This window comes from Narcine bancroftii, chromosome 12 (genome assembly GCF_036971445.1).
Source record: "Narcine bancroftii isolate sNarBan1 chromosome 12, sNarBan1.hap1, whole genome shotgun sequence".
NCBI classification, from domain to species: domain Eukaryota; kingdom Metazoa; phylum Chordata; class Chondrichthyes; order Torpediniformes; family Narcinidae; genus Narcine; species Narcine bancroftii.
This window is the reverse complement of record NC_091480.1, coordinates 91600426-91617014: the sequence shown is the minus strand read 5'-3', so window position 1 is coordinate 91617014 and position 16589 is coordinate 91600426. Positions and strand designations below refer to the sequence as shown.

The following is a 16589-nucleotide window of genomic DNA, read 5'->3' as shown; positions in this document are numbered from 1 at the left end:
AGAATTGACTCTCCTCATCAGTGCCTCATAAAAAACCTTTCAATTTACAACTGACAAGATCTACAAGGTATCCACACCTCATAGGCTGTTATGAAATCCGCCATAATGCGTACATGGAAAGAGATTCTTGGCTTCTTTAATAGTAGAATCAGGACTGGTTCTACTTGTTAAAGAGGAATGGTTTGATGAGAATATCCAGTAGATCAAGGGAACTTAATGAAAACAGAGGGAATTCCTGGACCGGACTTTCCACCTTTCCTCAAGGGAAAAGTAAAGCGATATCTGAATGCAGAGGTGGAGATGCAGCAGGAAACGCAGGCCTGAAGATCGGCAACTTTCCGACATGGATGATTGCTTCAAAATTGTTAAAAGCCCTCGACGTCCTTCTGAAGCTATGAGCTCAGGGGCGAACAGAGGTATGGTTAGTGCAGATTGTCAGACTAATAATACACAGGCTGGCTGTCCTGGGTAAACTTGTACCTCTCACTTTGTTCGTTTTAGATTGGTCAGTGTTTGAGCTACCGAAAGAAAATAGACGCACACGCCGAGAGCACTTCAGTTTATACAAATCTTTATTACAAATTCTAAAGCTGATGTCAAATTACAATATGCAAGCACTTCCCAACTATACTTATCAACACCTGGACTGGTCCCAACTGCCGAGGCGAGGCAACGACTGCACTTGTAGTAGGTTGTCGGGGCACCAGTAGCAGCTTCTCCACCTCCCCCGTCTGGGACGTTGGCTGGACTCTAGAAGTTCTTCTTGCTGAGAGATGTTGCCACCTCTTGGAGAGTCTCAAACTTCAGCAGCGGGACCATGGCTTATATTACCCAAAAATTGCTTACCCAAGCACCTATTCCCAGCACAGCAAGAAAGATAAGTGAGCAAGCTAGCATGCCTAGGCTTCTATTGAATAACATAACTTTCTAGCTTATCACTTTGAATACAAATGGTTTATTTTGCTTCAAGGTTAGGTCGCTGTCTGACAATCTGTGACCAATATACTAATAAGCAGGAAGATTAAATGTTCTTGGTACACAGATGTCTTTTTTGTCAGATAACTGTATCTCTGGGCCCCATGGTCAAATTTAGCTTATGTCTGCTGAGTCTCAAAGCAGGTTACTGATTCTCAGCCTTGCAGAAGCAAAGGCATGGTTTAAATCTAAAGCAAAAGCATGGTTTAAATCCTCCAATACAGTGGCGCAGTTTGCGCAATGCTGTAACAGCGTTAGCGATCGTGACAGTGGTTCTAGTCCTACGCTGTTTGTAGTTTGTATGTTCTCGCCATGACTACATAGGTTTTCCCCAGGGACTCCGGTTTCCTCCCACCAGGGGTTGTAGGTCAGTTGCGTGCAATTGGTTGGGGCGGGCTTGTGGCCAAAAGGGGCTGTTACCATGCTGTATGTCTAAATTTAAAACAAAAAAAAAACTTAAACAGTATTCATCAATTACACTGGACAGCAATTCTTTTTTAAAAGTTTTTTTCCTGAAGAAATAGTGGGGATTATGATAGACAATTTCAAGCTGAACACAAAGATAATTTCAGATTTGCTGTATCCCGTAGGACAGTGGAGAAACATTGAATTAACTTTTATTGAACTTAGTATGTTTAATCGCATAATGATTCTGACACATTGCGTTAGTTCAACTGACCTAAAAATGTTGAGCCGCTGATTTACATTTGTACTAAGCATCTGATGCCTCTCATGTCAGTGTCCGACAAGAGTCGGCCAGTATTGATGGACTCCACTTGCCCTGATACCGCTTTTCCATGGTCACAATGTCCTGGTGAAACCTTTCCCCATGCTCGTCACTGACTGCACCAAGGTCAGCAGGGAAGGAGTCCGAGTGCGAATCCAGAAAATGAATTTTCAATATCATGTTGCACTTCGTGGTTTTGTAGCTTGAAGTAGACTTAAAATATGACAGGAATTCACAAAAATAGATTATATCTGAAGAACAGCAGATGTAAGAAAATTTTTTAAGGAGGTCTTCATGATCAGCCCAAAATCCATAAAATACACCCAAAAGTGTTCAGGAAGCAAAATTTCATTGTCCAATGTTATCGCACATGTCACAACATTCTCACATGTTGAAGACATGTCGGTGAGACCCATGTGCACAATCTCTGAATTTAATGTTTTGTATGCAGTGAATTTTAACTGTGTTCTCCATTAGAGAGTGATTAGAGACAGACAATCAATTCAACATCCTGTGAATGAATGCCCCCCCCCCCCCACCTCCACCGCTTTTCCGGCCCCATCTTGAAGAAAAACGTGTTTCATTTTGCCTTCTGATCACCGTGCGCAAATCTATATGAGATAATTCATCGAAGACCATTTGAAAAAAAATTGTAATTCAGCAACTGACCCAAAAACAGCACAGCAGCAGACAAAATAGCCGATAAATACACGCATCTGATAACGGGCAGATGGAAATTTAATGACCTGACTGAACTCCTGGTTATAGTGTTATCAGTAATTTATTTGTTTCTTTTTTAATGCATCATAGGACCTATTATGGGAAGTTTCATCTGAGTGCATTGTTTTATTTGGGGGCAGAGGGAGGGGAATATATTGCGGTAATGGGAAGAATCCATCCTTTTTGATGTTTCATTCAGAAAGAAATATTAACAGGTTGTAAAACCATGGGATGCCTTAGATCAGCGGTGGGCAACATTAAAAAAAAATCACATACTTAAAAGTATTCCTTATGCCATAGGTGCTCTTTGATTAGTAAAGGATTGCTTAAGGTGGTCTGTGAGTGGGAAGAAAGTTTGAAAACCACTGTTTTAATCGTCCCTCATTGACTCGTTATGTGCACGGTTTCATAACTCCAAAGGGAATGGGCCAATGACAATTTTTCTCAAGCAAAATATTTCAGTAACAATTGGGTCTAGAACAGTGATTCTCAACCTTCTCTTTCCACTCACATCCCACCTTAAGCAATCCCTTACTAATCACAGAGCAGTGATGGCATAGGGATTACTTAAGGTGGAATGTGAGATTTAAAAAAAAGATTGCCTACCCTTGCGTTAAATTGTTGACCACTTTGCCATTGGGTTGTGATATTTGTAAACCTGTAAATTAATTCTGTCACAATAACTAATTACTCCTGTTTCTCTATTTTCTTTCTCCTTTCAGCCATCCCAAGATGAAGGAAGTCCAAAGCCTCATTCGAGGTACATACCCAAGAGAGCAAAAAAGGCACCCGATGACCATGAGTAGGCAATACCTCAAAGTTTCTTTCCATGTTTGCAAATGAATGCAATTGACAGCTGTCAGCATGCGGCTTGCTAATTTTTCTCATTGGCCATGAGTTCTTCTTGTTTTTGCTTCCTATGTGTGAGAATGGGAGGAGGGAGGAGAATTTTCTGGTCACGATTCCCCAATCCATATATGGGAGGTACAAGAATGGTGGACCAGGTGGTCCTTTCTGCCATACATATCATTTGTGCATATGGTATGGCCTGTTCCATGTAAACATGGCTTGACTTTCAGATTTCAGATTTATTGTCAGACTACATACATGACATCATATACAACCCTGAGATTCTTTTTCCTGCAAGCGAGGTAGAATCACAACTTATTGGTAGTACAAAAAAAACTGTACACAAGTAAACAAATATAGAATCGTAACCAGATAATGATTGTAAACAAACTGACTGTGCAATATAAAGGGAATAAAAAAATCAATAAAGTGCACAAGTAAGAGTCCTTAAATGAGTCCCTGATTGAGTTTGTTGTTGAGGAGTCTGATAGTGGAGGGGGAGCAGCTGCACCCATATCTCTTTCCTGATGGTAGAAGTGAGAACTAAGCATGTGTTGAGTGGTGTGGATCCTTGATGATTGCTGCTACTCTCTGACGACAACATTCCCCGTAGATGTTCTTGATAGTGGGGAGGTCTTTGCCTGTGATGTTCTGGGCTGTGTCTATAACGTTTGCACTCAGGAGTATTGGTGTCCCCATACCAGACCGTGATATAGCCCATTAGCAGACTTTCTGCCACACATCCATAGAAATTTGCCAGGTTTCTGGTGTCATACCAAATCTTCCTAAACTTCTGAGGAAGTTGAGGCTCTGACATGTTTTGTTCATGATGACATTAGTGTGTTTGGTCCATGAAAGATCCTCTGAGTTAATGACTCCAAAGAACTTAAATTTGCTCACCCTCTCCACCTCTGATCCCCCAAAGATCACTGAATCGCATACATCCGGTTTTCCCTTCTTGAAGTCAACAATCAGCTTCTTGGCTTTGGTGACATTGTTTGCAAGGTTGTAGTTGGTGCAACATTCAGTCAAGTTCTCAATCTCCCTCCTAAGTGTTGAGTCATCACCTTTATTTATACAACCAATCACCGTGATATCGTTTGCAAATTTGTCGATGGTGTTGTTGTATCGAGCCACACAGTTGTGGGTGTAAAGTGAGTAGAGCAGTGGGCTAAGAACACAGACCTGTGGTGCTCCAGTACGGTTGGATTTTGTGGAGATGTTCCTACCAGTCCTGGTCTGGAAATGAGGAACCCCATGATCCAATTACACAGAGGGATGTTGAGTCCCAGATCTTGGAATGTGCTGATCATTTTTGGGGGGATGATGGTGTTAAATGTCGAACTGTAGTTGATAATATAGTCAGGAATATAATTCTATCAATGAATAACAAAAAAGATAACTTCTAGCATATTTATCTATTTAGTATAAATTTTGTATTTAAAAATTATCTTCCAAAGCTTGAAAGAGAAAGTGGCTCAAATAATATTCTCAACAAAAAAAAAGTTGTTCAGTCCGCAACTGTTTAGGACTGTACATAATTGGCATTAGACCCAAAGCTTGATTCTAATTTGTTTGTTGTTTTTAATTTTCACAGCAAAGTGGTTCTCCATCAGGGTAAGTGCCTCATTTCAAATATTCACATCTTAATATTTTCAGTAAGTCATCATTTCAAATGTTCTTGCAATGAAAGCATCAAAATTTAACTCTCCATAACCATGAATAGTAGCAGGTAGGCCAGGTGGAGGTGATATTCAAAACAACAGACTCTAAAACCTATGTGCATCAGGAGACCAGTTAGAGCTGAGCAGGATTTCAGTAGATTTCTACTCTCAAAACTTGATTAATTGTAAAATGAAGTTTTGATTACAGAATGAGAGTTGCAAAGACCCAATTACTAGCAAGATAAAGGTTCCTTACAGAATAGGATGCTTAATCATCCATAAATTCAATTGAGTAACAATTGGTCCAAGTTTCAGTTACAACCATGGGTGCATGCTATAACATCATTAACAAAGTTCCTGAAACTTGAGTGCCCTCACTACTATGTACAATTTTCTCTACTCTTCAGGCCTGTCTGCAGTTCCGTTGACACATTAGCACAAACCACATCCCTGTTCACTAGTTACGGCCCTCACTATTCTTTCCCCAGACAACTCATGGCGAGGCAGATTTTCAGAAGGGATTATTAGAATAGGGGCAGCATGGCTGGGGTAGCAATTGGCACAACACCTTTGCAGCGCCAGCGATCAGGTCCAGGAGTTCGAATCCCACGGATTTTGCACGTTCTCCCCGTCTCTGCGTGGGTTTTCCCTGGGGGCTCTGGTTTCCTCCCACTGTTCAAAACATACCGGGGGGAGGGGGGGGTTGTAGGTCAATTGGGTGTGATTGGGTGCCATGGACTTGTGGGCTGAAATGGCCTGTCACCGTGAAATAGGTCAAAATGAAATGAAATGAATGTCATCTTGGGAATTGAAAGCACATACACACACACACCCATGTGTGATATATATTTATATATATTATTAGATTGATATAGATATACAGGTACATACAAAACTTGGTAACAGCCAAATAATGTTACCAGAAAACAGACCCATTGATGTCTACTTGGACTATATAGTTCAAACACAAAAATCAGATTACCCACAATGAAACCATGAGCAATTCATTAGTACAAGAATATTTGTGTATTATGCAAATTTTGTCTCATGCTTGTGTCCGGAAAAGGCTGGATCTAATTCAATTAGAGAAACTTTCAAGGTAAAACTGTATATAAAAAGCTCTCCTGTACCTGTAATCAAGAAAATTCAGACTATAGCCTCACATGCCAAATCCGAGGCTTGTGTACGAGAAACTAGCTATGGATGAGGGAGGATCCCATCAAAGCATACCAAATATTGAAGGGGCTGGAATAAGTGGATGTGGAGAATATGTTTCTTGTAGCGGGAGAGTCTTGGACTAGAGAGCACAGCCTCAGAATAAAAAAGTGTCCCTTTATAACTGTGGTTTTCAAATTGCCCCACTAAACTCATATTCCACCTTAAGCAATCCCTATGCCATAAGTGCCCTGTGATTCATAAGGGATTGCTTAAGGTCGTATGTGAGTGGAAATAAAAATTTTGAAAACCACTATTTCAATCGTACCTCATTGACTTGTTATGTGCACGGTTTCATAACTCCAAAGGAAATGGGCCAATGACAATTTTTCTCAAGCAAAATGTTTCAGTGATAATTTGGTTCTCAACCTTCCCTTCCCACTCACATACCACATACATTAAGCAATCCCTTACAAATCACAGAGTACTTATGGCATAAGGATTACTTAAGGTAGAATGTGAGTTTAGGGAGGCAGTTTGAAAACTACTGCTATAGAACAAAGATGAGGGTAGTTTCTCCACCCAGAAGATGGTGAATCTGTGGAATTTGTAGCCATAGAAAGCTGTGGGGGTCGTCATGGGGTTTATTTAAAACAGAGATTGATAGTTTCTTGATTATTAAGGGTGTCAAAGGTTATGGGAAGAAGGCAAAATAATGGGTCTGATAAGAAAAGCCATGATTCGAATGGTGCAGCCAACTCAGTCCTAAGTCTTGTGCTGCTTTTGAGTTCTGTTGTAATTCAATGAATCTGGGACACTTTTGGTTTTGTTTGTTGATCTTCCCACTTTATGTGTGTGAGGCTTGACGATGCCTACAGTATCCACATTGATCAATCAATGAAGGATGAGAAGTTAAGTAAGTGGTTCCTGGCTCAAGATTGGGTGAAAACATCAGTATTGGATGTTTGAGTCCATCCAAAGAACAGAAATATACTGACAAAGGCAATAATAAACATTTTAAAAATTGTTCTTCGAATATTCATTCTTTTTTTGTGAATAGGTCCCAAACAGAGTCATCCACAAGGGACTGGCATATTTAACAAAGGCGATGAAGACACTTTTATAAAGGTAAAGTTTTGCAGTTTTAAGAAAATAAAGTCACATAAATAACTGCTCTAACTTTTGATGTTATAACTACTCTAGGGATAGAAAAAGTGTGTCCATTATCATATAGTTCCTGCCAATTACATTCCAGTAGTTAGCAAATGTTAACCAATTCCCTTTCAATAAGGCATCCTTATCCACTGTAATGATTTGCAAAAATTATCCATATTATCTCAACTACCAAATGTACGAGGAAAATCTGGAGCAAGGGACAAACCTTTGGAATAAAGCACACGTCCCTTGTCTCAGCTTCAGGAGTCTCCTGGAAGTACAAAGAGCCATCAACAAAGAACATCTTGTCACAGTGTGATCTTCAAAGGAAAGAGGTTCTTGTCAAAATGTTTCACTATTGATAATATTCTCACTGATGATTTTTTTTTGTCTGCTTTTCTCATTGGAAGAATGATATTTAAATAACAAAGTTCCATTCCATCCCATGGCCCATCCCTTCGCAAGCGAAGATGAACACGGTGCCTTGTAGCTTTTCAGCTTTAGGCACCATGTGCCAGGGCAAGGACGCAGGCAAGTGCTTGCCCAGGACAAGTGTCTCCCTCTGGGTCCCATGCCACTGGGGTCCGGTGGAGTGTGAGGCACAACAGCTAGAGTGACGCGGGATTGCCCTGCAGTGATCTGTTCCAAGACTGTGCTCACTGGTTGTTGTCCTTACGGATCCTTCGCCCACCGGGTTTGCTGCTGCAGGCCGCTATGGAAACTGTTTCCCGCGCTCTGTCTCAGCTGCCAGACTGACATGTGCTATTTGCCCCATAGCTGAGGCCCTTTCCAGGTACTGACGGCTGGGCGAGCCGAGCCCGGGGATTTGAAGTCAGAGTCGCCTTCTCCTCGCCTTTGCCTGAAGAGGCAAAACCTGCAAGGCAGCAGGTGGTTTGAATTCAAGAGTTTCCCGTCTCTTAGCCTTTGCCAAAAGAGCCTTTAACCACAAGGTAGCGGGTGGGATCCAAGACAGGTCTTCCAGAACGCAGGAAACATGGGAGAATGTACAAACTTCTTACAGGTGGCATTGGATTTTCTGGCGCTGAATAGCCTTGTGCTAACCGCTACGCTGACCGCTCACAATCAGATGCATTATTATCTCTTCTTTTCAATTCACTGCCCAACATTTGAGACACAATGTGACTAAGATCATCATTCTTTTAGCACACAATTTATTGCACAAATTAAAATATTTAGAAATTATGACTTGGCCTGAAAGAAAATACCATCACTGATGGGCTAAGCCATAACAGTAGACCTACTGGTCAACAAACACAAAATGTATCAAATGCTCATAGATAAACCGTAACTTTTTCCATTGTGCATCACTTCGCCTCTTTCTTCTGGGTGTCACCTCAGGTATTTGTGGAACTGGATGAACTAATGAGGGATGGCTTTCAATATTTCTGGAAGGAAAGAGGACGGTGGCTAATGTACGAGGAAAATCTGGAGGAAGAGACAAACCGTTGGAGTAAACCACACGTCCCTTGTCTCAGCTTCAGGAGTCTCCTGGAAGTGCAAAGAGCCATCAACAAAGGTCTGTGTAATATCTGTTTTCAATCTTCTGAAGCTGGGCTGCAAATACTTTCCTGAAATAGAGCCTGACCTTAAACTGTAAAAGTGATGTATTTCTGAAAAAGTTACCAGACTTTTCAAACGCCACATAAAACCAGATATATTTTCTTCCATCAGGTGCCATCTTGTTTGACCTGAAGGAAGTCACAATGCCTGGGATTTGTGTTCAAATTGTGGAAGAAATGATAGCCAAAGATCAAATCAGAGCACAAATGAGAACATCCATATTGAATACCTTGCTCTCAAAGCACAGGTAAATTGTCTCTTCAGAATAGTTCCTTCCGATTTACATCAATTTATTGTTATAGGAAATTGCTGAAGAATCTATTTCACAAAATTAGATAAAAATAATTTTTTTAAAGGTCTCCTTTCTGTTGGGCAACATTTGTGACGAAATAATAAACGTGTTTAAATGATAGAACTCCTGTATGTGAGTTAGACTTTCATCACTTTGCAAAGTCCTCATTGACTGTATTTCAGACAATTGCACAAAATTATTGCAAAGTACTTTGTTATTCAGGGTCTTTGGCTTGGCTTCGCGGACGAAGATTTATGGAGGGGGTAAAAAGTCCACGTCAGCTGCAGACTCGTTTGTGGCTGACAAGTCCAATGCGGGACAGGCAGACACGATTGCAGCGGTTGCAGGGGAAAATTGGTTGGTTGGGGTTGGGTGTTGGATTTTTCCTCCTTTGCCTTTTGTCAGTGAGGTGGGCTCTGCGGTCTTCTTCAAAGGAGGTTGCTGCCCGCCAAACTGTGAGGCGCCAAGATGCACGGTTTGAGGCGATATCAGCCCACTGGCGGTGGTCAATGTGGCAGGCACCAAGAGATTTCTTTAGGCAGTCCTTGTACCTTTTCTTTGGTGCACCTCTGTCACGGTGGCCAGTGGAGAGCTCGCCATATAACACGATCTTGGGAAGGCGATGGTCCTCCATTCTGGAGACGTGACCCATCCAGCGCAGCTGGATCTTCAGCAGCGTGGACTCGATGCTGTCGACCTCTGCCATCTCGAGTACTTCGACGTTAGGGATGTAAGCGCTCCAATGGATGTTGAGGATGGAGCGGAGACAACGCTGGTGGAAGCGTTCTAGGAGCCGTAGGTGGTGCCGGTAGAGGACCCATGATTCGGAGCCGAACAGGAGTGTGGGTATGACAACGGCTCTGTATACGCTTATCTTTGTGAGGTTTTTCAGTTGGTTGTTTTTCCAGACTCTTTTGTGTAGTCTTCCAAAGGCGCTATTTGCCTTGGCGAGTCTGTTGTCTATCTCATTGTCGATCCTTGCATCTGATGAAATGGTGCAGCCGAGATAGGTAAACTGGTTGACCGTTTTGAGTTTTGTGTGCCCGATGGAGATGTGGGGGGGCTGGTAATCATGGTGGGGAGCTGGCTGATGGAGGACCTCAGTTTTCTTCAGGCTGACTTCCAGGCCAAACATTTTGGCAGTTTCCGCAAAGCAGGACGTCAAGCGCTGAAGAGCTGGCTCTGAATGGGCAACTAAAGCGGCATCGTCTGCAAAGAGTAGTTCACGGACAAGTTTCTCTTGTGTCTTGGTGTGAGCTTGCAGGCGCCTCAGATTGAAGAGACTGCCATCCGTGCAGTACCGGATGTAAACAGCGTCTTCATTGTTGGGGTCTTTCATGGCTTGGTTCAGCATCATGCTGAAGAAGATTGAAAAGAGGGTTGGTGCCAGAACACAGCCTTGCTTCACGCCATTGTTAATGGAGAAGGGTTCAGAGAGCTCATTGCTGTATCTGACCCGACCTTGTTGGTTTTCGTGCAGTTGGATAATCATGTTGAGGAACTTTGGGGGACATCCGATGCGCTCTAGTATTTGCCAAAGCCCTTTCCTGCTCACGGTGTCGAAGGCTTTGGTGAGGTCAACAAAGGTGATGTAGAGTCCTTTGTTTTGTTCTCTGCATTTTTCTTGGAGCTGTCTGAGGGCAAAGACCATGTCAGTAGTTCCTCTGTTTGCGCGAAAGCCGCACTGTGATTCTGGGAGAATATTCTCGGCGACACTAGGTATTATTCTATTTAGTAGAATCCTAGCGAAGATTTTGCCTGCAATGGAGAGCAACGTGATTCCCCTGTAGTTTGAGCAGTCTGATTTCTCGCCTTTGTTTTTGTACATTATCGGTTATTTACTCTCTCACTGTTAAGGATCTCTTGAAGTTAATCAAACAACTAAGTAATTCAAATGCTAATCTTTGATGAACACCTTTGAAAAAGGAAAATAACGCTCCATGCAAATAATCTGTTAGTGACTTTTTCCCTTGGTCATCTCTTCCATTTGGTTGGTTGAGATTTTTTTCACTCAAATGGGGGTCTGTGGTCGTTGAATCGCGGTGTGAAATGAAGTCATAGTCGAGTTGAGTTCAAATGGAAAATAACAGTTTACTGTTGGACCTGCACACTTTTTAAAACCCCGGGCTCCCAGCCACGCCCACGCCATGCATTGCCAGAGGTGATGTTATCATGCTGCCTGAGACTTCCTGAGCTGGTTCAATTTCCTGGCAGGCGAGCCGCCACAGGTACATCATTAACCCACTATTCTGCAGCTCCACAGTAAACGCTCTTGGACCTGTTTACCTTGAAATCCAATCAAACAGCTCTGTTTAGTTTCAGGACTATATAAAGTGAACTGCACTGATAAATTCCATATTGTCCAATCTCAGTTCAGAAATTCCATCAGGGATGTACTGCAGAAATCACACAGGCATCTATCAGATATAGTTTTTGAGTCAGGTATGTGGCAATGACACGATTCCCTGTGCATTGGTCATAAATTATCTAGTTCAGCTATTCTCAGTGGTCATAATTGGGCTCTCCCTGGATAACCTTTTACTCAGGCTACTCTAGACAGAAAGCTTATTAAAGTAAGCTTCATTACATATTCACCAACCCCACCATCTGATACCCCACCCATCCCTCTCCACTTTTGCATGAGTCTCACACTGCACGCTCACCACAACCATTAACATAACATTTTAAATTCTTATTTCTTCATTAACTCTTTATTTCTAATTGTTTGATTCTAAATATAGCCAGATAAAATTATTTTATACAAACTAGAGAATTATGATATTGAAGGAAAAGTGTCTGAGGCAGGATTGTTCTTTTGGAACAATGGAAACTGAAAGGAGATGTAACTGAGAGGAAGTGAGAGAGATTTTTTCTCTTTTCGCAAAAAGTTCAGTAAACATGGCACATATTTAAATTAGTCTGCAGAGGATAAGAGATAGGAAAACAATATTTCTCACAAGTGATGGTAACAGGCCCATGAGTTCTTGTCGCCCAATTTACCCCCCATTAATCTACACCCCCGGTAAGGTTCGAACGGTGGGAGGAAACTGGAGACCCCAGGGAAAACCCACGCAGACACAGGGAAAACTCCTTACAGACAGTGCGGGTTCGAACCCCGGTCCCAAATGCTGGAACGGTAACAGCACTGCAATAACCGTTTGAGTATCCATGCCGCCTCATGATGGTGAATTGAAACATATTGCTTCAAGGGTTTATAGAGGCAGAAGGCCTCACCACTTTTAGATGGCACCTGAATGCGAAAAGCACAGAATGAGGAAGGGGGAATTGCCTATGTATGCAATGGGCCAAGAAACCTCCTCCTATCTTTTGTGAGGTCTGACTCTACGACTCATGGAAACAATTTTTCATGGTGGTGGTGCTCTGAAGCAAACTGTCTGAAAAGCTGCTTGGAAATGGTTTCGATGGGGAGACTCAAAAGACAATCAATACACAAAAAGAACAAAAGTACAAGGTGGAAAGGAGCAGGGAAACTGGGTTAAGGAACAGCTTACTTTTGTACTGCTCGAGAAATGCCTGTTCCCAGCTGACCTCAAGAATCTGAGCAGTCGGATGAGGACTTTGATGGGAGACTGACCAGGAAAACAAGCTGCAGTAGTACACAGGGAGATGAGATGGGTATCATCAGGACAGTGTGACATGGTGCAGTATCCAAAATGACCAATGTTTTAATTTTTAAAATTTGGACATACAGCATGGTAATAGGTCCTTCCAGCCCATGAACTCGTGCCGGCCAAATATCCCAATTAGCCTACAATCCTCATGTGTTTTGAAGGGTGGGAGGAAACCAGAGCATCTGGAGGAAACCCACATAGACACAGGGAGAACGCTCAAACTCTGTACAGACAGCGCAGGATTTGAACCTCGGATCACTGGCGCTGTAATAGTGTAGCGCTCACCCGTGCTGCCCCCAAGGTCAAAGGCCAAGTTCAAACTTTTCGACAAGAGCTAGCACAGGCAATGAATTCCATGACTTAGTTCTGATTTAATGATCCTAATTAACAGAAAATGAATTTCTTTACAACATCACATTTGGCAATCAATTATTCAGCGCTGTTCTCTTCAATGGCACACATAAATCTAAATAACCTGTATGTTTCATCGTTACAGGCACCAACTTGATGAAGATGTTAGTCCGAAACACAAGCTGTATACTCACGATATTGAATTGGAAATCAAAGAGGCAAGTCAACATCTTTGCAGCCGTATTGGAAATGTACTCCTCCCCACAATGACGAGCATCTTACCAACAAGAAGAAAATTAAATATTATTCTATTAATGTAACAGCGGGGTTATTTGGGTGTCAAAGTCATTTTTACGCAAAATAAGACTGGGTAGTCTCAACCTTCCCATATGAGGCTGGAACAGGTTAGCTCACACCAAGTATTGGCCATTGACTTAAATGGGTGACTGCGTAAGGTGATTTAACAAAGGAAAGTGGCCACATGCTGATGGGTACCTTTGTCTAACTTAAGTCAAAATTCTGCATCATTTCCATAGCACATAAAACATCACAGCACAACACAGTCCCTTTGGCCCACAATGTTGTGTCAGCCTATATAAACCATCTCCGCAATCGAAACCCTCCCTACCTCATACCCATAACCCTTTTATTTCTTTCATCCATGTGTCTGTCTAAGAGTCTTTTTACATGTCCCTGTGGTACCAGCCTCCACCCACCACTCCTGGCAACGCATTGCAGGCACCCATGACTCTCTGTGTGTAAAAAAAACTTAAACCTGGCATCTCCCCTAAACTTTCCTCCCCTCACCTTATGCAGATGTCCTCTGGTGTTTATTCCATAAATCCATCTCATAACTTGAATGTGGATTTAAAACATGCTCTCAAGGAAATTGTTTTGCTATTTATCCCATGTTTAGGCAACTTATGAGGGGCATCTTGAAAGAATCAAAACAAATACTAGTCAATCTTATTCAAAATTCCTTTATTACAGAATAAGTAATATTATCCAAAATTGCTTTCTGCCTGTGAATTAATCATACAAATAAATCTTACAATTATTCACTGTAAAATAAGCCATGATGGGATGGGTTTGGATGTTTCAGAATATCTATGTGCAGCCTTTCTTATAACATCTTTGAACACTGACCCAGTATTTTCTCACGAGCATTTTCCGTGATTATGACTCTTGACATGAGAAGCATACACAGAACACAACACAGGCATACCCCGCTTTACGAAGGTAGAGTGTTCCTGAGAAACCGCTCAAAAACCAAAAATTCGTAAAGCGAAGACTATTATTGGAGGCAATTTTTGTAATAGCGATAACCCAATATAATTTCTTCGTAGAAGAGAATTTTCGTAAAGCGGGGTTTACCTGTAAAAAAAATTGTCAGATCGTTCTGTCCAGTAATCGTTGACTAAGAAAAATCCAAATCTCTTCAGCTGTTGGTATTCTGAAACAAAGTCAGAAAACTTTCGAAATGCTCGGCAGCATTCGGATCTTTAATGGAACACTTCACCACCTCGGGAGTGCCATGGAGTTCAATAGCTCCAGACCATAATCACTCCACCAATGTCTCATCGTAGGAATTTTCTGGACACCTTATGGTCTCTTTCTTATTGCACTATTAAGCCCTTTTTGCTTTGTTCCTTTTAAATCCCTTTTCATTGTAATTGACTCTATCTACTCTATTCTACTTTAACAAAGGCTTCCTTCTGTGTGTTCTTCCTCTCCACACCTTCTTTCCTTCTGCACTTCCTGAAACCCCATATCCCCCTGTATCCAGATAATCCCGGTTCTGATCAAGGTTCACTGATATGGAACATCAGCACCAATTGTTCCTGACATATTCTGCGGAATACTGGCAGAAATTTCTGCTTGAATTTCACATTTCTAGAATCCATGGTATTTTGCAAATGTGAAGCTCTATTTCAATAGTGAATGCAGCCTTAACATCACTCTTGTTTCAATCCACTACCAGATGGAGGGACTGTGGCTCATTTTCAAAACATTCAGGTTCCTAATATTCAGAATTTTTATCTTTATTTGCCTTCTATTCCATTGCCATCCTGCGTTGAGAAAAATTGGCGCAGAATTGTATATTGTGAAAACTCTCTGATTCTGTGCTGTCTCTGAAGAATGTTATACTTTTGACAAACACTTGGAGATACATACATACACATAAGGGTTACAGAATTAATACACAAGCGACCTCCATTTTGCAACAATTCGGGTGACAGGAATTTCCCTTTGCAGAACTTACAAATTACTAGCAAAAGAATTGAGATACAGAATAAAAACTCACTCTCAGAATTTGTGTGAAAAAAAATGAAAAACACAATTCTTTTCTACTTGCATTTTACGACCCAAGCACAGATGATATGGTTTCGTATTAGACGTTTGCGATATGGACCACTTTCTGGGAATGCAATACTCACCCATAACTCCGGGATCACCTGCGATCATACACCCAGCCTCCATAACTTCAGCACAATTGTCCACCTTTGTGCAGGATCAATGGTCAGCCATTTGAGATAAACTACATCATGAGACATTCTCACTTTCAACGTACACAGCTATGCAAAGATTAATAGCAATTCTTCTCTTGATTTTTTTAAAAAGAGGTTTGCAAGAAAGATGGTTTGCATTTAAGTAATTTGCAATGTTTTGTTTTTGCTGTGGCAAAGGAACGTCACAGGAAGCATCGCCCGGAAATAATGGACAAAATTCCAGAGAACACCGAAGCCACCCTGGTTCTTGTTGGTATGTATCTTTGTTGTGACATCCAACTAAAGGGGAAACAAAAAAAGACTGAATAAGGACATCCCATCTGTTCTTATGAAGTCAGTTGGGGTTGTGGTGGGAAGACATCACTGGGTTGGTTTTAATTGTTTCATCAACACACACCAAGAGATGCAAAAGGCCTTAAATGAAGACGTAGAAATGTTAGTGATAATCTAACAATATGCAGATTTCCTTCATGCTGCTTTGGTTCGCCAGTGGGTACATTGTCAGTAATTTGTCGCTTAGGATGAACGGTTACGCTGGTATCGTTCAAAGAAAAGCAGTTACCTTTGAAAATGTTCATCATTTTAGCCAACACCAAAATAAATTAACTTGATTTATCTCATTACTGCCTGTGGGACACTGTTAATATAAACATAAGTTTACTGCAATGGTGCTATGTTGCCAAATATGTGCATGTCTCTGATTCCAGTAACAATGGAAACGTAATACTTCTTGTGAACTTTGAAGGTCTTTTATTTCCCTTTGAACTTGTCTCTTAACTCCGAACTGCTCGTTCCTTCAATCTTCCAGTCGCCAACACGTATTTGAGCATTTTTATTAACCAAACCATCTGAAGGAGATTCCATTTTTATGTTTCAGTATCTCACTTCCGATCATTGACTCCAGTCACTCACTTTCTCTAATCCAGTGGTTCTCAACCTTTATCTTTCTACTCACGTACCACTTTAAGTAATCCCTAT

General features: G+C 41.5%; 2 protein-coding genes across 5 annotated transcripts in view; one reads left to right on the top strand and one right to left on the bottom strand.

Moving 5' to 3' along the window:
• LOC138746680 (uncharacterized) overlaps positions 1–16589 on the bottom strand; it is an 81763-nt gene that overhangs the window by 16142 nt on the left and 49032 nt on the right. The gene's annotated exons all lie outside the window — the stretch shown is intronic.
• The window catches only part of LOC138746504 (anion exchange protein 2-like), a 67413-nt gene that overhangs the window by 21243 nt on the left and 29581 nt on the right, over positions 1–16589 (top strand). For 2 of the 4 annotated variants that reach the window (XM_069904719.1, XM_069904721.1), the window contains 7 exons: positions 3145–3182; positions 4869–4888; positions 7151–7218; positions 8605–8782; positions 8938–9073; positions 13247–13319; positions 15789–15864. In XM_069904719.1, coding sequence (XP_069760820.1) covers positions 3145–3182; positions 4869–4888; positions 7151–7218; positions 8605–8782; positions 8938–9073; positions 13247–13319; positions 15789–15864 — 589 coding nt within the window. Of the gene's footprint in view, positions 1–3144; positions 3225–4868; positions 4889–7150; positions 7219–8604; positions 8783–8937; positions 9074–13246; positions 13320–15788; positions 15865–16589 lie in introns of all 4 variants that reach the window. The other 2 variants (XM_069904718.1, XM_069904720.1) reach the window with 1 other exon arrangement.